Source organism: Anopheles bellator, chromosome X (genome assembly GCF_943735745.2).
Source record: "Anopheles bellator chromosome X, idAnoBellAS_SP24_06.2, whole genome shotgun sequence".
In the NCBI taxonomy this organism is placed as follows: Eukaryota; Metazoa; Arthropoda; class Insecta; order Diptera; family Culicidae; genus Anopheles; species Anopheles bellator.
The window spans coordinates 11,657,879-11,679,903 of record NC_071287.1 but is presented as its reverse complement, the minus strand read 5'-3'; the positions used below and the strand labels follow the sequence as shown (position 1 = coordinate 11,679,903).

Sequence of the window (22,025 nt, the reverse complement as noted above, 5' to 3'; positions counted from 1 at the left end):
GTTTCTCACCAAAGGCCAGAAAGAAAGCGCAACACCGAACAACTTTTTTGTCTCTGTCACGCTAATGTAGCATCCAGTCCGGCACTCCAACGTCAAACTGTTAGAATCTTTTAGTTTCATGCAGGAACACAGAACGAACGACGTAAGCAAATCGACTACGCATCATCGGTGTAAAAATAGTGTTTAACTGTAAATTCTAAGCTGTTGCTTATTTCGGTAAGTAAATTTAAGCATCGGGAAGCATTTCTCGATAAGTATTTACTTCTAAATAGTGAAAGTGCACCGCGTCTGTTTCCATTTTCAGCTAACCATACGGGACAATGTCGATAGGGCGGATGGTACAGCATACATGGAATACAGGATTTAGGGATGGATACACTCTACGTACACGCAGAGATAAGTGAAAAGTGCATGTACATGGTGGAATAGTGAAACAATTGTGAAAATATTGTAATTGGTGGTTATGAATAAATGCAACACTTTGTTTACATCATCAGAACGATTTGACAATTCATTGAGAGTATGGCGGTGAGAGGGTGTATGGAATGAGGGGAAGAGAGAATAAAAATGTAGGGGAAAACGCCCCAGTGAGCAAAATTGAGTGCCCGAGCTACCCCTCTACCTGCGACGGGGGCGAGGAACGCTCAAACGGATGAATGCGAACGCCCCTCTGCCTGCGACGAAGACGAGAAGGGGCGAGCGGGACGGTTCATGAGGGTCCGCTCGTAGGTACAGGGGTACTGGTACTTTACACTTGGCACTTAGAAAAAACAGAGGCCCCGATTCGCCTAAGTCCACTGTCGGACCCTCAAACTTCGGGATTTTGCCTCGATCTCGCTATCTCTTTTTTTGTATTCCTCTTCCTTTCGCTCGTCTGTTCGTCTTCGCGTTCGCATGACCCCCTCGGCTCTGAAACCCTACCCTCCCTGTAAATGAAACCACCAAGCTAGCGCGTGAAACTCCCCCTCTCCCTCCTTTCCTCCCCTTCCCTCCGGTGCTACCTACGAGCTCGCCTCGATGAGCCGGCCCGCTCGTTGCAGTGAACGTCGCGCTCGCCCTCTCTCGTCCTCGTCGCAGGCAGAGGGGCGTTCGATCTCACTCGCCTCAGCCTTCCTCCGCCGCGTCGCAGGCAGAGGGGCAGCTTCGGGCTCTCAAAATTGTTCACTGGGTATAAGGCACTCCCTCGCATACAGTCTTCCGCTATTATTTTCACAGAACTCCTTTACTCCGGTAAAACCGGCATACTGAGAGGGGGCATCTCACGAGTCGAAATCCGCGGCTAGAAAAATGAAAAATTGAGCGATTTTTTTGTTCGGGTAGCAAAAGATTCATAGTTTCTTGGCCTGCCATACATTTTATCCAAGTTTCTCATAGTGTGGCGCCCGGGTAATCCTTGAAAGTTGGTTCACTGAATTTGGACAATCAATGTTTTTCCCACGGTCAATGATATGTGGGATGTGCATGGGTCGGAAGACCATCTGGGTTGTTAGTTCTTGCGCCTGATAATAAACAGTCCCACAGATAAAAGAAAGCCTTAAAAAGCAAGTTACTGTTAATCAATGTTAATCTCTGATGCTCTCTGTAACAGTTTGGTTTTACGGGCGGTGTTGTTGGTGTCGGTATCGGGAATCGAAACCATGGCCGGCTGCGGACAACCGGTCCCGGGATTCGAACTAAGGCCAGCTGTGTGACAGCGACAAGTGTTACCAACTGCTCTATCACCGGGGGGCTATTGCTTTTGGGACGGAACAAAGTTCGCCGGGTCTGCTATTCTATATATCTGCTATGCTATTGGTGGGGAGGTAGCCTAGAACCGGAGGACGGACATTGGATACTTTTTATACTCCGTCACAATACGAATAGTTTTCCTTCATACTGAGACGTGATTTGTCACGCTGAGCTCTCTGCCCAACAAAGGCCAGACAGAGAGCGCACTAGTAAGGAATTGTTTGCGTCTCTTTCATACCCAAACAAAAAAGGCACTCTTTTTCTTCATATTGAGAAATCCCGTTCTCTCGCGAAACTTTCTTCTCGATAAAAGTCCAGTCAGCGAGCGAAACAGCGAGCAATTATTTGCTTCTCTTTCACGCTACAGCAGCCACATTTTTAGAAGGATATCGTAAAGCTCATTCAAACTATTGACGAACCAGCATGTAATATTGCAAAAAAATCCGCAATGGCTAAAGTTTTATCAGCAACGAAAATCATCATCTGGGACGAATGTAAACCCAAGGAGCAACTATGTACGTTTTACCGTACTCAAAGGACCGTCCGTCGTACTGATCGAAGACCTGCAAAAAGCAGTAACTTTATCGTTCTTCGTACCGTTTCGATTTTATTTGCCGGTCTGGTGTCTACAAAAAGAAAACAAACACAATGTTGGAATGATAAGACAACCTGGCGATTACTAACCATTCGCGTGGAAGATTTGGCGTAGCGTTCTTTGTTCATCACCGTTCCCTGGCAGTTACTGCGCCCATCGTCCTCAGTCAATTCCAAGTCATCCTGCAACAAAACGGATGGCAATTTCACAAAATACATAACCATGCGTACGAAATTCATTTCTTTACACCAGAGGTCTCTGTTAAATTAAATTAAATTAAACGGTAGTCAGTTTACGCGTGGTAGGAATCAATGGTGGCTTTATTCTGTCTGTAATCGTTGAAAGTTTGAACGCGATTGACGTTCGTAGAAAGATGGGCGAAATAGATGCAAAAGAGCGCGAACCTAGTTATAGGTAGTGCTGCTGACTGGCAGAGTTGCCGGAATGACTAAATTTATGGTACGCAATTTTCAACAGTCTCAAACACTTTGCTGCCTTCGAAACTGTTTTGTGCGGCCCGCGGCCACGTCTGCGGAATATATAACTACGTTATACCAGTCGGAATAGTCAGCAATAAATCACAAAAAAAAGCTTCTCGTCGGCTCAGCTGCCGGCACAGAAGTGACCGATACGATTTATTTCATATCCAAACCAAATCAAAGTGCGTAAAATTTAATGAAAAAACATTTTCTTTATGTGGTGCGGCCCGCGGATTAGCTGTAACTTTCCTCTGCAGCCCGCAGACTAGCTGTTGTAGCACATGCTAATATGAGTTGGAGACCTCTACTTTACTCCTTTCTGACCTTGACAATGTTTGAACCGATACATATCGCCGTGGACCAAATGCTCGTTCCCGAACCAAATGAACGAGCGAGGAGCAAGGCATGCCGTCTTCAAGGTTGCTGAGTCGGGTCCAGTCGCTGGTAGCCGGTAATGAATGTTTTGATGCATGCTTCTTGCAGCGGTTGTAGGCAGCGGCAGCGTTGTTACCGGTTGTAGCACACGTACGAAGCTGAAATAGAACAAGACATCAATCGGTGCACAAAAGTATAATCGTCAGAATGATTAGTTTGACCAAATAACACTACACTGCACTACACTGACCTACACTGAACTACACTGACCCACCGCCGCCTGCTGCGAAAAATGTTTGGCAGCAATGTTTGATACACCTTTACGATACTACCATCTTTCTATCTCATGTGGTGCATAGTTGCATCTGCATAGTTAGGTAAGCACACAACCAACCTTAACTACTGCGTGTTATTGCTAACGAGTCAGTGTTAAGCGTGTATTTCCTCAAAGCCAGCTGGTATTTCTCAACACTATAAAACTTTTGACTTCACAGCGAAAATGCTCATGTATGTAAACAAATCGGAGCTGTCAGTTTATTTGCCATAAAATAATCTTTGTCAGAATGGTGAATTATATTGTGTCCTTTTGCAGTACGATTCGGACAGTTTTTGTCGTCATGACGACGAAAACCGTCCATTTTTATGTCCGTGTCGTAGGCGCGCCGACGATTCGAAAGCTCGTGGCTCCTTGGGTATCTTTCGAATTTCTCGAATTCATGTTTAAATACTGTTAAGCATCGAACAATCGAGAAAAATCCTAAATCGACAAATCAAGTTTTATCAAACGCCGCTATCAAAATCGGCGCTGCTATTTTATGTGTAAAACCAAACCATACCACGCATTGTAATATAATGAGTGAGGTTGTGTCGTGCTGCTTACGTACTTTATGCGTCCGTAACAAAAAGAGCCAGTGCTAGGTATTCACGCACGTTATGTACGCAAAGTGTAGATGTTACAGTAGGCAACAAACGTTAGCTGTTAAATAGAAGCTGCACAGTAAATTGCTTGTACATTGTTACATTATTAATATATCTTATAAACATTTAATTGTTTGAAAAAGCTGTTCTCTTTGATTAAGATATGGCAAACTTTGTAAACCAATTATAAGCATAATGCAACTAGGTCATTCAAATGTCGCGTATCATTATATGTAATATTCTTTGTACTGCAATTCCGACGAAGTTATAGAGAACGAAAATTTTATTTAGAAAAAACTCGTTTTGTTCGATAAATCTGAACGCTGAACAATGATGGTGGGCTGCGCTTGTAAACGTAATAGGTCGAACACTGTAGGTATTCGATTCAAGTAGTGCGAATAACACTCAGCAATAGTGTTTCGTGTAAGCAAAATAGTGAGTTGGAAACGCCAAAAGTCTATCTGTAGCTTCAAGCATAAGTTGCAGAATTGTTTCGCAGGCAAATAACTGACTAACGCAGTTAAAACAAGCCATCGTCAACGATAAGGTATTGCAAGGCAACAAAGAAGCAAGGATGTATTGTGAAATGTTTTGGAACCTTCAATGTTTGTGTCCATGGTGGGGTGTTTGCTTTATATCAATGTAGTTGATATACAAATTGAAATTCAACAAAACAAGTTATTCATTCTAGCAAAACTCTGTGTAGGGCCGGCATTTAGAGAATATTTTTTACAATAACAGAGCAAATATCGTAACAGTCATCAAGCCGTAAAACAGTAAGAAGCACGTGTTACGGTTGAATGACGACCGCACGCGCCTGTCAAATGCAAGATTTCTTAAAGCTGCTAAAATGCGAATTTCCCAATTGAGATATTCTACACATTGGACATTATTTTACTTTCCTACATCGATGAATAACATTTGAATTATACAAATTCAAACCAGCAAATAATTAAATTTGTCATGTTTTTACATGTTTGGAAGAGTTTATCATTTAATATAGGGAAATGCTAATGAATGAATTCGATGGTTTGTTTTTATTTTCGGATACAATCATCAAACAACTACGTGTGGTAAGTAGCGTCAATTTGTAATATAGTTATGAGTTAGTTTTTCTTAATACAATGAAACCTCGCTGTAGTGGGAAAAGTATGTACTTTTAAAAAAAGTGAGAAAAATGACTTAACTTATTGGGGTTTTGTGGCTACAGTACTTTGTTGTAGAAATACTTTGCAACTCTGAACATTCTGAACATGGAGGAATCTGTAACGGCATAAAGAAAGTAAGTATGTACAACATAGAATAACTATGTACATCGAAAAGAAACATTTTTTGGGCGCGAATCGTACTTTTGCACAGAGTAAATCATGAATCTCGTCAACTATAGAATAACAAAGCACCATGCACCGCCAGAATAGCAGCCGAGCTTGTAAAAATTGGAGAAGAGAGAAGGTTGAACGCGAAATTTATCAAATCCGTGCTAAGGTATGGGATAGCATAGCGATACAGAGTGACAGGAATGTCTGCATCATCTATACTATACACAAACGGTAGAAAGGTTTCTATGTACCAGCTACTGTGGTATAGGGTTTAACGGTGCTGAATACCTCCTATATAACTTCTCTCTGAAATTGGCAGGAACAATCCATACTTTTTTTTTCTTTTGTATTATAGAGGCTTTGAGCTATAATGGCCTAATATTCGTCTCTAACCCATACATTGATGAGATAGTTGGTCCCTGACGTGATTTCGAAGACCAAAGTCTACCATTGATTACATTTTCACTATGCGGCCAAAACACTTATCACTTCTTCGTCGATTTCAAGGCCTCATATGACACTATAGTCAGAATAAAATTATATGAGACCATGAATAGTTTCGGAATATCGGACAAAATTACTATACTCAAATGACTATGACTACACGCCATGTGAATGTGGATGACAAGCGCTCTAATTCTTTCGCTACCACAAAAGAACTGCGACAAGGGTACGATCTAGCTTTAGCTTTGCGCTTTTTCAACATTTCATATTCAACGGACCGCTTATATAGAGATTGATCTTATAGGCGAGGTAGGAAGCTGCTTTGATTGATCAGGAAGTCTCGGTCCGCAAAAGGCGAGAACATGACAAAATTGATGGTGGCACCACCATCAGCAGCTCTACCAAGAACAGCTTGATGCATACGCATGGGTGACGAACTACCCAGTGAACAAAATCCATCTTCTCACTATGGGGGCTTTTAACGCTTATTCGACGCTCACTCGACTATTTTTCATCGTTTCATACAAATTTCCCCTAAGTTCTTCCTTGTGCGATCGTTGAAAGAGAGCAAGGAGTGAGCGTCCAAAATTAATTCTCATAAATCGGGCCCTTGTCTCCCTCGCTCCTATGTGTCCCTTCTCTTTCTTCGCATTCTACCATTTTCTTTCTCTCAAACTCGGAACACACCGGGAGCTGACAGTAAATTCACGGACCTTTCACACCGGGAGCTGAACGGAGGCGGAAGGCAACAGAAAAGTCTTTCGCCTGGTCGTTCGGATGAAAACAATTACTGCGGGGACACACGATGCGTAACGTAACAAGTTTGACGTTAACGATTAATGCCAAACTGCTGCGCTTCTGTGAAAACGTATATGTTTTGGCCGAGGCGTAAACAGTTTGGCATTAATCGTTAACGTCAAACTTGTTACGTTACGCATCGTGTGTCCCCGCAGTTAGACATCTTGGGTAGTTACAAACTAATCGAAGATTACTCAATCGAGGTTTTTTTGTATTCAAAATAATGTTAACTTAATTATTACTTGTGATACAAACACAAATTCATCATGAAACTATTTTAATTCTCGCACCAAAAATTCAATGTGTCTTGAACTTCCAAATATAAACACAAATAATCTGTCAAAACATAAGACCTCGCCCCACTCACCCAAAAACCATGTATACGAACCTTAGCCAAGGTTTTTAACCGACACAAAAGGAGCGCTGACTTTTTTTACAAATTCGTCGTCGCCGTATGAAGTTGACGTCGACACCGGTGTGAAGGGTCCAATACAATCCCATACAAGACAACGCGTTTTTACGCGTCGCTCGCTACGCTACGTTCAGTTCAGTTCATTTCAGTTTCTGTGTGCACAGGCCTTTAGTCTTAGAAGAACGGACCGAGCCGTAGTTATGTAGTTGTCCTTAATTCACCTCACCTTGTAACAACGTGTGAAATGATACCGATGATGTCGATGATACTGGGGGGCTACATGAGGCGTAAAAACTAGCGTAAAATTAATGTGTAATGTCAAATCGTTTACGCTTCGTGTGGCAGCAAAAATATAGAAACGAAATGTGAAACGTGTTTACGTTCGCTGTTTTGGTCCGAGAAAATAGAAATAGAAGAGAAATAAATTGATTTCAAAAAATTTTTTTCTGTTTTTTTTTTCGATTTTGTTGTTATACCAGCAAATAAGAACTTTAATTATCCTCTGTTTGTATGCAAAGCGTATTTACGCTCGGGTTTACGCCTCGGCCGACCCGTAAACGTTTGACAGAGGCGCAGCAGTTTGGCATTGATTACACTTCATTCACTTAGGACGCGGTTTTACCCGCTTCACCGGTGTGGAGGTTTCTCTGTCACAAAGTAACAGGCGATTTTTTAGTTATCCAACCATTTTTTGCTGGTTGCAACTAGAGCTTCGACGTTTGTAGGAGAGATTTAAGAATCAACCCTTTTTCTCGGCTTTTATGAACTTTTGAAATTCAGAGGTTCGTAGGTTCATTTTACTTCATATCGGTTCTCAAACACAATTCAGTGCGATCCCCATTACATCCTGGTGAGTTGTATACGGTAACTCAGCCCGTTCAACCGTCAGAATAGCAGACTACCCAACTACCCTACCCTACATTAATCTGTAATGTCAAAAACATTACGTTACGCCTCATGTAGCTCCCCGGATACAAATAAAGACGTAACGGCTGTTCTGAGTCAGTCGGCTAACACCACTCTCAAGAAAACTTTTTTCATAGTCTTGTCTAAGTAATAATGAAATGAGTTGTACCCATAAGTGCATATATATAAGGCTGGCTAAAAAGAAATCGACGTTTATTGCATGAATTTAAATTTTTTATTTAAGATACTTTTAATTGTCCGATTTACGTCAAATACGCACAATTTTGTTGGAAAATTTGTTACCTTTTAAAAAAATGCCCTCCGTAATGCCTCTCTCGTAGAAGGTTTAGTCGTTATTTGCTAAAAAATCGAGCAGTCCATTTTCACAATCCTTTTTTGAACTTAGTTTTTCATCACTAATGAAATTTTGTATTGCACGAAAAAGGTGTCAATCGCTTGGTGCAAGGTCCGTACTACATTGTACGGTGGATGCAATAAAACTTTCCCAACTAACCAAGTCACTAAAGACGTGCGTGACATTTCGTTGTACTGTTGGAACACAAAACCTCTTCCGTTGGATTCTGGTCGTTTCTGGTCAATTGCTTCTTTTTTACCCCTTTATGCAGCTTCGAACGGCGCAGTTGTTGACAGAAGAGATCTGAATTTAATGTTTGGCTACACGGAAGGCTATCTCATTTATCATCCCCAGTAACCTTCCGTTTAAGAAATGGTTTTATTTCATTCCGTTTGACTAAAACTTTGCAGATGGAACTTCGAGCCATCATGTTTTTGGTGTAAATATGGTGGCGGCCAAACATCGAGTTTCGTTGTGAATCCAGCTTTGCGCAAATGACCTAAAATTGTTTTGTTGTTAATCTATAGGTCCTGGTCAATGCTCTGATTACTAACATGCCAATAAAGGTTGATTATTTCTGTGATTTTATCAACATTTTCAATTACGTGTCTGCCTAGCTTTTAACATAAAAACCTTAAACCGTTCGACTGAACCAAAATTTCACGCAGTTAGCTAGTGCTAGAGTATCGCCACCATAAACACCATGCGAAATGTGAACGGCCTAGCTTGAATTTGGACCTTTTTCAGTGTAAGAAAAACTGTTCACTTTTTCGGAAAAACTGTAAAATGTATCCAATTTTCTCTTGTGTGATTTCTATTGTTTACACCCACACGAACACCTGTAACTCACAAACGAATGGAACAAACAATAAACAATGAAAGCATTTCTTTAAGTGTAAAATATCAGCCTAAAACGCCTTAAAACGAGCTTAAATTTGAAAATATACGATCGATATCTCACGAGTCATCTACCGAGATAATAATGGATTACTTTTTCCCCAACCTTATATGTTACCAACCAATAGCTAGCTTGATAAGGGGCGACGTCGATGTATCCAATTACTTTGGTTCAATTGTTTGTGGTAAAACATGGTTTTCCGAAACATGAATAATCTAATCGTTGAGTAAACGATACATTTACACTCAACCATGTATCGATAAATACGAAACAAACCGATACTTGAGAAAAAACTATCGTTCAAAAGTGTTCATGTAGTGTAATAACCAAATTTTTCCTATTATTTTCTTCTTTCTCTTTTTCAACAACTAGCCAAATAAGATGCATTACAATTCGTTTAATTGCAAACAGAATATTTTGGAGTATTACACCTGTACGGAAATTCTTTAGTGTATTGTTATTCCACTTTCAATATTATATTTCCCCCTGACTTGCGGTACTTTTCTATTCTATTCATTCTTGCTCAATTCACCCGTTTCTTGGTGGTGACAACTGGCGAAAAAACAGGCGTCGAAAAGTCCTTATTACAGTCGTAATCGAAGGTCGGTAGAAACTTAGACGTTTACTTAAATCGCGCCAAGAAATCCACGAATCTCACTCCTCCACTGAATCATTTCGTGGTGCGTACACAAACGCATTTTTTCAATTCGCAAGATCGTTCCCATTGTTGTTTCTCTAGTCCGTTCCAGACTATAACTAACTCGCTCTCGCACGCTGGAGAACAATGCTGCCAGTTGGCAGGCTGCAGTCGTCTCGTACACTTCTTGTGTTTCATACCGATCGCAGTCGTATGTGTTTGAGTGTATCAGTGTAGCTGTAGTCAAGTATAGCTGCGTTACCTTAATTGGTTTCCCGAATACCTGTTGCCTATAGGCATTTGACGAGAGAGCATGTCGGTTGTGTTGCTTCATACACAGTTATAGGGTTTAGTTGTCTACAAAACCGAACCAAAGTGGTATTTACACCTAATGAAAAACGCTCCAAATTTCTGAATCGATGGAAAGTTAAGTGTGTGCGATGCAAAAAATTGCAGAACAAGTACTGCAACAATCGTGTAGTTTTGTGAGTCCGACCAACGATTTAACATAGTGAGATGCACTAAGAAGATCACGTATGTTCATTGGGAAAAAATCTAAGCTGGTGTATTGTCTCTCTGGAACACAACCTCATGCACCCTCATTTTGCAACATTCTGTGGATTTGAAAACTTTTACGCATACTTCTGTATTCGACAGTTTATACTCCCATATTGTGAAGATCGATTACAAATTATATTTTGTCTCATTGTACTCGAAAGAATGAATAGCTCTCTCAATTACAGGAAATCGTTCATTGCTTACCACGATGGAACTGCCAGCGATTCTGAGACTTAAACTGTTAACGAACCGTAGCAGCGATTTAGCGCTGGTAGGAATGGCAGCGTTATGTCTCTGAGATAGTAGTAGCAAGAAAGCCTATTGCGATTTCCTTTTTTTTAATTTTCAAATAGTCAATCTTTTTTACCCCTTTATACAGTGTTCAATTATTTTATTATTCATCTTCATTTCACAGTGTTTGGATGATTAAATTATTGTGGTAAGATGACATGACAAAAACCGCCATTTTGACAGCCAAAACAATCAATAGCGTCTCGAACCTTGGTATCATTTTAACATACAAGAAAGCACAACCATTTACATCATTTATACCTTGTTTACACCATTCTATAAAAACGTTGGAGGGAACCGATGTTCTCATCATAGTTATAATCACAATTACTTGCGTGAAGCTTTCGATTTTGGTTAAATAAAGAGGAAGTGGCTTTTTCATGGTTGAATTGATTTGAGAAAAATAATATAATGGCATAACGGCAAACACGGGATTCTGTGTTGTATTGCGCTGGCTAAGTTGTATGAAAGTAAGTTGCCTACTAGCACCGCCGCACGTTGCCTAGATAAAGTCCGAGGACACATAGTCGGAGCTGCTCTGTGACTTCAAAACACATTCTTCTTCTTCTTTGGCGCTACATCCACTTCGTGTGGCAGCAAAAAATTAAAAACGAAGTGTCAAACGTGTTTACGTTCGTGTTTTTGGTCCAAGAAAATAGAAATAGAAGAGAAATTAATTGATTTCTGAATATTTTTTTCTGTTTTTTCCGATTTTGTTGTTATACCAGCAAATAAGAACTTAAATTATCCTCTGTTTGTAAGCAAAGCGTATGAAAAAAATAATTACGCTCGGGTTTACGGCTCGCGCGAGGCGTAAACGTTTTGACAGAGGCGCAGCAGTTTGGCATTTATCGTTAATGTCAAAAACATTACGTTACGCTTGATGTAGCCCCCCAGTATGCAAAAAATAATAACGCTCGGGGTTCCGCCTCGGCCGACTCGTAAACGTTTTGACAGAGGCGCAGCAGTTTGGCTGTAATCTGTAATGTAAAAAGATTACGTTACGCCTCATGGAGCTCCCCACTTACCGACTGCTCCATCAGCGGCGGTAAAAACACATAGTAAATCTAAGCAATGCAAAACAAACTTCACGCGGTGTTTTGTATACGCGTTATTTTGCGGAGCTTTATTTGTTGTTTACGTTGATTCTGAAAGCGCTCGCCATGCAGTTATGTTAGTGCTTGCGAAGGTAGTTGTTTACATCGTAAATACCTTTATAATTATTTCAATACACACATTTCATTGCCCTGACTTCATATAACCATTGTGTGGTGGTGTTAGTAATCAACTGACTTTAAGTTAAATCAGTTAGCTAAAGCCCTCTACACACCGCCGACGTGAATTTCGGAGTCATGCGTCACTTTTTCGGACCTTTCACAACGGTTGCGAACGGCAACAGAAAAGTCGTTCAACCTGTCATTCGGGCGAAAACAATTAGACATCTTGGGTAATTAAAACTAATCGAAGACCACTCAATTCGGGTTTTTTTTGTAGCACAAGCATGCAAAACAATTTTAACTTAATTATTACTTGTAATACAAACAGAAAGTTCATCACCCGGGATCCACAGTATGGGAAACTTGGTAAAAATGTATGGCAGGCCAAGAAACTATTAATCTTTTGCTAGAGTTCCGTGAGTTACTTTGAGGTGCTTTTGAGCGCCTTATATTCATGAAATATTTCACGCCATTTTTCAATGTGAACATTGAAGCCAAATTTCTCCAAATTTTATTTTGCATTCCAAAAATATGGCTAGTTTTTCGACAGCGGATCAGATTTCGACAAAGATGGCAATAGAAGGAGAAGGAAATAAAACTGAAAAATCAAAGCAAACACAAACGAACTGTCATTTCACTCACTGGAGCTAACGGAATTTTTCGCCCAAAAGCTGCTAGTATCGACGCTAGCATATCAAAAAACCTGTAGAGAGAACTCATACTCTGGACGATGCGTCATAAAACTATTGTAAATCTCGCACCAAAAATTCAATGTTTCTTGAACTTCCAAATATAAACACAAATAATCTGTCAAAACACAAGACTTCGCTCCAACCACCCAACACCAACTTTACGAACCTTGGTTATCGTTCGTGAGCGTCACAAAAGTTAAGTTATGATTTGTTTCAATTTTGACGTCGGCGTACGAAGTTGACGTCATATAAGACAAAGCGGTTTTGACGCGTTGCACGTTACGAAATTTACGTTCCGAAATTTCCGTTCCTGGTGTGGGGAGGGCTTAAGAGTTGTGAATAAGAACAACGTGTTGGTACAATGCATCGCGAAGCTCTTCGGGAAAAGCAAACAAGAAATAAAATATTTATTTTGATCTATTGTCTAATCTGTCCAATGACTATGCATTTCTCTCAGAAATCCTTGAGCTGGTTAAAGATAATGCTTTAGAATTCAACATGCAACTGCATCAAGGCAGTTTGCAATGTCGGGCGTATGTTTTGCAAGCAACATCCTTGGCTAACTTACGAATTACCCGTTTACCACAAGTAGAATGCAAGGTTGCCGTTGTGCCATAACCAATCAATCCTGTTAACGATACACTGTTTGTATCTTCTGAAGTTTATACTATAGACCAGTGGTCTCAAACTCGTATTAGCATGTGGGCCGCAGAGGAAAGTAACAGCTACTCAACGGGCCGCACCTTATAAAGAAAATGTTTTTTCATTAAATTTTACGCACTTTGATTTGGTCTTCCTAATTGTTATTTTACTCCTGATATTTCTTCCTAATTGTTATTTTACCGAGACTGAGATACACGTTAGATGCATATTGGATAAAGGCGGTTTAGTTCCACTGTCTTCAGTTTATATTAAAGTCGGTTGATCTTTCCCAGATCAAGTCTTAATAATAGCTTGTATGCACATTCATTAAAATACTGTTAACGACTACTATTAACGTTTCCGCCATCACAATCGGCGTAGCAGTAATGTCATTGCCGATTGTAAGTTGCTACATGTGCGCATAAGCAATTGATCTTTAATCGCTCACCGTTTCGATGATCTTACAATGTATGTTGTTCCGTTACTGTAAGTCGGTATCGGTGATGTTATCTTAAACGAACATTGTCTATTGCTTGTATTATATACTTTCAGTCTTTTCTTACATGTAAACCTTTCCCTATGCATTGTTGATTTGCTTACTTTTAAACATGCATTTTGTCTAATGAGTTAAACAAACTAAACTTAACATAAATTATTACTTCCCAACAATGCTGTACCACAATGTGTACTGAGTTTTGTTTATGGAGATGATGATGTGAAACGTGTTAATTACAATGATTTTGTAATGCTTTGCACATTATGTCATAGGTAACTATGACATTTATACCTTTGTATGATATTCATAATTTAGCTCGCTTGGTTTTTGATTGTTTTACGCGAATAGGGGATTTTTACTTTTAGGCTATGAATTGTTACTATTGCTAGGACCTATTCCTGGTAAACAACTTGAAACATAAGTACGATATTCATTCAATAGGAAATCTTTCACTTAGTTATGATCTTAATTTATTTTTGTTTTCTTACGTTTGATTCATGATGTGTATAATGTATGTTTATGCTTTTTACTAAACAAACTATTGAATTTCCTTCATCTACCACTGCCAACGCTTCGTACCATGGCGAATTCGCCAAATTTACGTGAACCTTATCATAATACAAACGCTCCCGATACCGACAACAAATCGTGCTCTTTTGAGTATCGCAGGCCATGGAGGTGTCAACCAGTTGGGAGGTGTTTTCGTGAACGGTCGACCGTTGCCTGATCTTGTTAGACAGCGTATTGTGGAATTGGCGCACAATGGCATTCGACCGTGTGATATTTCACGTCAACTACGTGTTAGTCATGGCTGCGTTTCTAAAATCCTGTCCAGGTGAGAAAAAGAACACATTGGAGTTTTTTTACATTTGGTGATCCTCGAATGTTGTTTTGTTTGTTATGTCGTATTTGATCCTTATTTTTCCGTAGGTATTACGAAACTGGCAGCTTCAAAGCTGGAGTCATCGGTGGCTCGAAACCTAAAGTCGCAACACCTCCGGTTGTGGAAGCGATCGCGGCCTACAAGTTGCAGAATCCAACTATGTTTGCGTGGGAAATTCGGGACAAACTGCTTGCGGACGGGATCTGCGTCCATGATAATGTACCGAGCGTGTCTTCCATCAATCGGTTTGTCATCGAAACACTTCTACAGAAATTAGTAGTTTTGGTTGTATACACGTTGTTTTTCGTTATTCCTTTTTTGTATATTTTTTTTAATAGCATTGTGCGAAACAAGGCAGCAGAAAAGGCTAAATATAGTTCACAGCGATCTGACAACACTAGTCTTGAAAGTCCACGGATTCTTTCGCGAAACAACCAGCACCAACATAATCAACAACAACAGCAACAGGAATGTTTAAGCCAGCAATTGCAAGGAGACCAGGAATCGATGAAGTCGCCGCAACACCAACAAGCTGAAAATGTTGCTTCACAATCATATAGCATTAGCGGGTTACTCGGGCTGTCACAAAAACCCTTGTCCGGATCGAACTCCAAAAGACGTCGCATTAAAGAAGAACCAGGTTAGCAACTTTTAAACATTAAAAATTTCTATAATTTTCATGTTCAATATTTTTCATTACATAGACCAAAAAGGTACAATGTTAAGCTGTATTAAGCGCGACAAGGTATGAAAACATTGTAGTTTTCGTAGGTTATTTTTTTGGTTTGTATTTAATTTCTGATCAATTTTCTTTTTTTGTAGGATGTTAAGGAATTATCGGAAGGACTGCTTCACGATGTTGGTATAAAGCAAACTACGCCCAGTCAAGACCCCCAGCAGGATAAAAGTCACGATTTGTTTAGCGGTGGTGTAGACTTTGTTAGTTCCCTAACAATGACGCAGGACGATAGTCCTGATCAGCAACAGCAACCCAGCAGCAGTTTTGGCAGCTCACGCAGTGGAGGTCGCGGGGCGACTGGCACTTTAATACACAGTCCATTACGAACGCGTGATAGTGCCTTGTTTATGATAGCTGCTGGTAGTGGGGGTGAGAAATCTACTAAATATCACCGCACAGATGAACCTATTTCAGCAGGTGTTATCGTCGAGGACGACAGTAGTTCTCGGAAACATCAGCAACAGCAACAACAGCAACAGATCCAACATCAGGTACATCAACAACCGAGTGACGTAAAAGCGGCATATGAAAAAATCATCATTGGTGATTTGGTGGCAGTGACAAGCACGGTAGTGAAACGAACGGCTCCAGCTGAGACGCCCACACTTACGCAATCGATGGAGTTTCTGAGTGATATGAACAACAACATCACCCAGAACCAGCATCAAAATTTTGCTTCTGCTGCTTACGACGGAGCATATAGCTCGGCTGAATCGGCAGAAACCGCCGTCCATCTTAACCCACACCTGGCGGCTTGCTCTTCCAACTACTCGGCCTTTTTGCAAAATTCCGACCAGTTTACAGCGGCTGCCAATACGGAACTCATTTTTCCTACTGCTACCTATACGCAGTATACGACGGCTTCTGGGTATGGTTCATTTAACTATAACTCTACTTTCGCGAATAACAATCTGTGCCGAGACCTTGGTCAGATTCATTATCCTGAGGAGCAATAGCTGAACTACTTATGAAGACAATGGATAGTTAGTTAGAGAAAGAGATAGGTGGCGTGGCGGAAAAAGGAGAAGGGCGTGGTAGGTAGTTGTAGTAATAAAGTTAGAGTGAGAACGAGAAAGACAGCCAGTGAAAGGATCATTTATATTTCAAACGTTCGCAGCAATCATATCTTCTCACGTAAGCACTCAAAGAATCGTGAACAATAACGCCTTCAGGTGTTTATGAAATCTGTTGTATTTTCTACCATTTTAATCACAAATTCAAGTCTTTACCTGAAAAATAAATTACATACTTTACATGAATGTTTGTTCATCCACAATCGTTATTTTATACACAAAATAACAGTCAACAATAGTGCTTTAGACCAACCTGTATATATGTGCTATCTTGATGTAGAGGGGCCTGGGCAACGTGATCACTCCCCATTCCCCTCAAATCTCTTTCACCGAGGTAGTCTAGCAGCTTCTTAGACATAATGTTACTTGATAATGTTACTGCTACTGTGGATGATGGGGACACGCACGTTTGTTTTATTGTTCGCCAGCGTATTAGTCCTCCAGTGTACTTTACGAAAAATCCAGAGTTTGATATTCTGTCGCCTTCATTGCCGGCTCAGTCGGCATCGGCGAAGTATTCCTGATTTCCTACTGCGTCACCCAAGTCAATTCGAAGGTTCTTGGGTTCTATTTTCTTAATACTCGTTTAGCTTCTGCCCAGTCTTGGTTATTCGAGTTTGATGTCTTCATAAGGGGTAGGGTTCATTCATGTATAAGGGGTATAAGGCGCGTGGCATTCGCAGAATGGATGGATGGATAGTCGGCAGTCAGATTCGAAAGTATTGTGTGGGAGCCATTCAGGTACAGAGACAATGGAATCGAAATACGAAATAAGTCGGAGAATAAACCTTTGTGGCGTTAGCGCTTTAATCATAATATTTTCACCATAACCCACAGTCAAACATTTCGAATGGGTCTGCGCTTTTAATTACAAAAAGCTCGTCAATGCCTGACCGTTGTATTTACTTTTAGCCGCATGGAGAGCGCTATTCGAAAATGCTGTGCTTCTTTGGTGGCTCATAATGCCCAAATTAATCGCTAAACCATGTTTTAATCTTACTTTGGTTAGTTTCCAGGACGTCCAGAATCGATTTCCGAAAAGCCTCAAAACACTTTTTTGAGATAAATGTGAGGTCCCTATCCAGCAAACCAAGTTCTATAATTACTTTTAATGAAGGCCTGCCTAGATTCGGAAGCAACCCGAAAGAATGACCGAATTGACACAAACTGTGTTGAAATTGCCCACTTTTCAACCCCATAAAACAAACAATTTTCGTATTGTAGCCTGTCTAGTCTAGTCCCATTTCAGCGAGCTAGCTAACATTTTATGTTTTACATTTCCTAACGGCTTAGTTAGTATATCCGCTTTCATTTCATTTGATGGACAGTATATCAATTGAATTTCCTTGTTGTTACATAGCTCTCTGATGTAACATTCCCTGGTTTCAATATGTTTGGAACGTTTACTGCTTCTTCCTGTTTCCGCGAAACTAATACAACTTTGATTATCTTCGTACACCTTTGTTGTTGGTATTATTTCACCTAGATCTCCTAGAAACCTTTGAAACCATTGAATTTCCTGACATGTCTCACTTAATGCCACATATTCAGCCTCCATGGATGACAGAGCAACGCAATTTTGCTGGCGACTTACCCAGTTTACGGCTCCTCCTGCGAAGAATATTACGAAACCACTTGTTGATTTTCTACTGGTTCTTTCTTCAGCCCAATCGGCATCCTTTAAAAAACGTACGATTCTTTTTGTTGCTAACCAGTCCTTTTGTGTGGGTGCGTTAAACTTTCTTGCTAATATCCCTACACTCGCAGCAATATCTGGCCTTGCTGTATTTGCGATGTACATTAGCATGCCTATCGCACTCCTATACATTGTGATGTCTTCTAAAACATCACTTCCGGTTTCATCCTTTAGAAAACCCTTTTCATAACATTCGCTTGATCTTACCCTAGTTTTACGATCAGTTGTTCGATATGTCCCTTTACACTCATTTTGTAGATGCCAGATGTATCCTTTTCTATTTCCAAACCGAGGAAATACTTGGCCTCTCCTAGCCAATTGATAGTAAAGTATTTCTTAAGCTGCTCATATATCTGTCTGATTTCAATTTCCTTTGAACCTGCTATTAATATGTCATCAACATATATGATCAGATAGATTTTGCTGCCCTGTGCATTTTTCGTGAACAAACATTCATCTGTTGTTCCCTTTACAAAACCAATGTTTTGTAGAATTTCCGTTAGTCTTAAATTCCAGCAACGCGCTGATTGTTGTAATCCGTATATGCTTCTTTTTGTTGGAGACTGAGTGGGTTTATAATTTAACAGACGGAACTTTATTAGAACACAAGAATAACAAACACGTCTTTACGCTGCGAGATTACGCACAGAAGAGAGAAAGTCGTTTTGACAGCTACAGTGCTGTCAACATTCACAGTGCTGCCAGCATTCACAGTGCTGCCAGGGCTGTATATTCAACACCCCTGCTCAGCCCTGCAGTCCTCTAGTCCAACGCCGAGACGATGACGACGAAATACTGCAACGGGTAGACCTTTTGTCATCAGATCCGCGGGCTGATCAGCAGACGGGAGATACTTGAGAAAGATACGTCCATCGCGTATCAAATCCCGAATGAAATGGAACTTTACATCAACGTGTTTGATGCGTCCAAAATCCTTTGACTCTTCGGCGATCCTCATGGTTGATTGATTGTCTTCGTATACACACACTGGTTCTTGGATGACGAATCCTAAATCCTTGTTCTTTTCGAGAGCAGCTATCTCCTCTTCAATGGCTACTTTCCATTTCGGCCAATCGTTCCGAGTTTTGGCTTCAGCCAATGTTCTAGGCAGATCCTCAACATATTCCATAGCATTCATTGCACATCCCATAAAATCCATATGAAAGTCAGCTTGCCATGCAGGGGGTTTTCGATTGCGCTTTGACCCAGACTCTATCAAATCATTATCACTATCATGATTTTCGACAGATTCTTCTGCATCACAACTATCGTCCTTCGATGTCGACTTTGCTTCAGAACTATTGGTCTGTTCAATCACCTGCAACTACTTTATAGCTGATTGATCATCTTCATTTCGTATAGATTCCACAAAATCTACATCACGAACATGCACTATCTGGCGCTTCATTGGATTCCATACTCTATATCCATTGTGTGCATAACCCAAGAATATTCCTTTCCACGATTTAGCGTCCAATTTGTCTCGTTCCTCTTTTCGAATATGGACGAATACAGTGCACCCAAAAACTCGCAGTTTGTGAACGTCTGGCTTCGATCCTTCCCAAAGCTGAAATGGAGTCATCTCAGAATCGATTGTTTTGGAGGGACTGCGGTTCAATAAATACGCAGCTGTCTGCACTGCATTGACCCAGAAACGTTTGTCCACACAAGAATCTTCGATCATTGCTCGTGCACGCTCAACGAGGGAACGATTCATTCGTTCGGATACTCCGTTCTGTTCTGGAGTATGAGCCACTGTCCATTCTATCTGAATTCCATTGCTTTTGCAGTAATCCAAAAATGGACGATTCTTGTATTCACCACCGTTGTCACACCGGAATCGTGATATTTTCCGACCAAATTTTGCTGATACTAGAGCTGCATATTCTTGGAAACAATCGAAGACTTCGTCCTTCGATTTCATCGGGAATGCCATTACAAAATGACTCCAGTCATCTATGAAGGTAACAAAATACTTCATGCCGCCTTCACCAATCGGATTCACTGGTCCGCAAACATCCGAGTGTATAAGTTCTAGAACACGCGATGATCTCTGTTCCGTACGCGATTTGAAAGGTTTTCGCGTTTGCTTGGCCATCATGCACGGTTCGCAGACAATGTGTTCTGCATTCTTCTTGCGATCATTCACTTTTAAACCGATGCACATGTCTTTACTTATCAGCTCCTCTAAGCTTCGAATATTCAGATGGCCAAAACGTCGATGCCATAGTTCTAAATTCACGTGCTCTTGCCCGACTGATACCAACGAATCACCTGTCATAGCTTTCTTTTTCTGGCTGTTCACAAAAAAATCTAAACGATACAACTTTCCATTACGTGAACCTGTGACAATCTTTTCCGAATCATTGTATATGCTGACCAAATCGTTCTCAAAGATTATTTTCATGCCAGCTTCGTCACATCGAGTGACAGAAAATAAGTTGCATCGAAGCTCTGGTACGTATAGTACATTTTTAACTGAGCACTTAATTTCTTTTCCGTTCACTATCGAGACGATTTTTACGGTTCCAGATTGTTTTGCTATGATGGATTCTCCATCTTTTGCAATCGCAATTTCTATTGGTTGAGTGAGCTCTACTAGTTCATCGAATATTGATTTGTCGTTAATCATGTGTTCCGAACATCCCGAGTCAATGTACCAATGTACTCTGTTTAACTCATTACCACGAGCCATGCCCCTGCTGAATCCGGCAAAACACATTTCCTTAGATTTGGCTACATAAGCCTTTGATTTGCTCGATTCCTGCTTTTTCCTTTCAGGGCATTCACTCAATTTGTGTCCTTGTCTCTTGCACCCAAAACATTTGAACTGTTTTTTTATTTGCTTGGTGCCCACGAACGCCGCTTGCACGTTCCTCTTTGGAGATGACGGCTTTGCCCCTTTTTACTTGGTCTCTTCATCCAAGAGCCGACACTTGACGAATTCAACCGATAACATTTCTTCCGGCATCGTCTCTAGGGCAGTTACCACACCAGCGTAGGTGTCTCCCAACGTCAGCAATATATGACATACCTGGTCTAGTTCATCTAACTCAGCACCTGTTGCGCGATATTCCCGAACTAGCTTGTCAAATTGTAGGAAATGCTGTTGTAAGGTGCCGCCTTCCAATCTCATTGAGAGCATTTGGCGCTTGAGATGCATTCTGTGCGCAATACTTCTTCGCTCAAATACACGGTGCAAAGCATCCCATATGTCCTTTGGCGACTGTTTGCCTTGCACGTACTCTAGCTGCGAGTCGTGTATTTTCGATATCAGCAATGATTTGCATCGACGATCATTTTTCAATCGAGCTTCGCGTGCCGTTTCCTTCTTTTTCTTTTCTGCAGCACTGTCGTCAGCCTGCTCTTCCAGCTCGGGCAAGTCCGCCATGTTGCTTTTAACACACGCGATCAGCTCGCGTTCTTCTAGCAACACAAGCATGCGGAACTTCCATGCACCGAAATTTGTGCCGTCGAAGAGAGGCAAAAGTACTCGTTCTGTCTGTTCTTCGTACATCTTTTATGTATTAGATGCCTGGGCCCATAACCTGTTGGAGACTGAGTGGGTTTATAATTTAACAGACGGAACTTTATTAGAACACAAGAATAACAAACACGTCTTTACGCTGCGAGATTACGCACAGAAGAGAGAAAGTCGTTTTGACAGCTACAGTGCTGTCAACATTCACAGTTCTGCCAGCATTCACAGTGCTGCCAGGGCTGTATATTCAACACTTTTCAAACGGCAAACTTTGTCTTCCTGACCAGACACTATATACCCTCCGGTTGCTCCATATATATTAGGAGTATGCGTAGAAATTTATCGTTTTTTTACCAAATTGAATCGTTTATTGTTCAAAACTCTTAACAAACT

The 22,025-nt window shown here is 40.7% G+C and overlaps 1 protein-coding gene and 1 long non-coding RNA gene across 2 annotated transcripts; one reads left to right on the top strand and one right to left on the bottom strand.

The window, feature by feature from the left end:
- Positions 1-2,915: 2,915 nt before the first annotated feature.
- Positions 2,916-3,658, bottom strand: LOC131213708 (uncharacterized). The gene is made up of 2 exons (XR_009156972.1): positions 3,428-3,658; positions 2,916-3,335 (listed from the first exon to the last, which is right to left on the bottom strand). It is a non-coding gene; the product is annotated as an uncharacterized LOC131213708 (long non-coding RNA).
- Positions 3,659-9,608: 5,950 nt separating this feature from the next.
- LOC131213905 (uncharacterized) lies at positions 9,609-16,635 on the top strand. The gene is made up of 6 exons (XM_058208128.1): positions 9,609-9,660; positions 14,430-14,595; positions 14,691-14,888; positions 14,982-15,283; positions 15,348-15,388; positions 15,466-16,635. Exons 1-6 carry the CDS (start codon positions 9,609-9,611, stop codon positions 16,336-16,338), a joined length of 1,632 nt encoding a protein of 543 aa, XP_058064111.1. The 3' UTR covers positions 16,339-16,635.
- Positions 16,636-22,025: the final 5,390 nt, after the last annotated feature.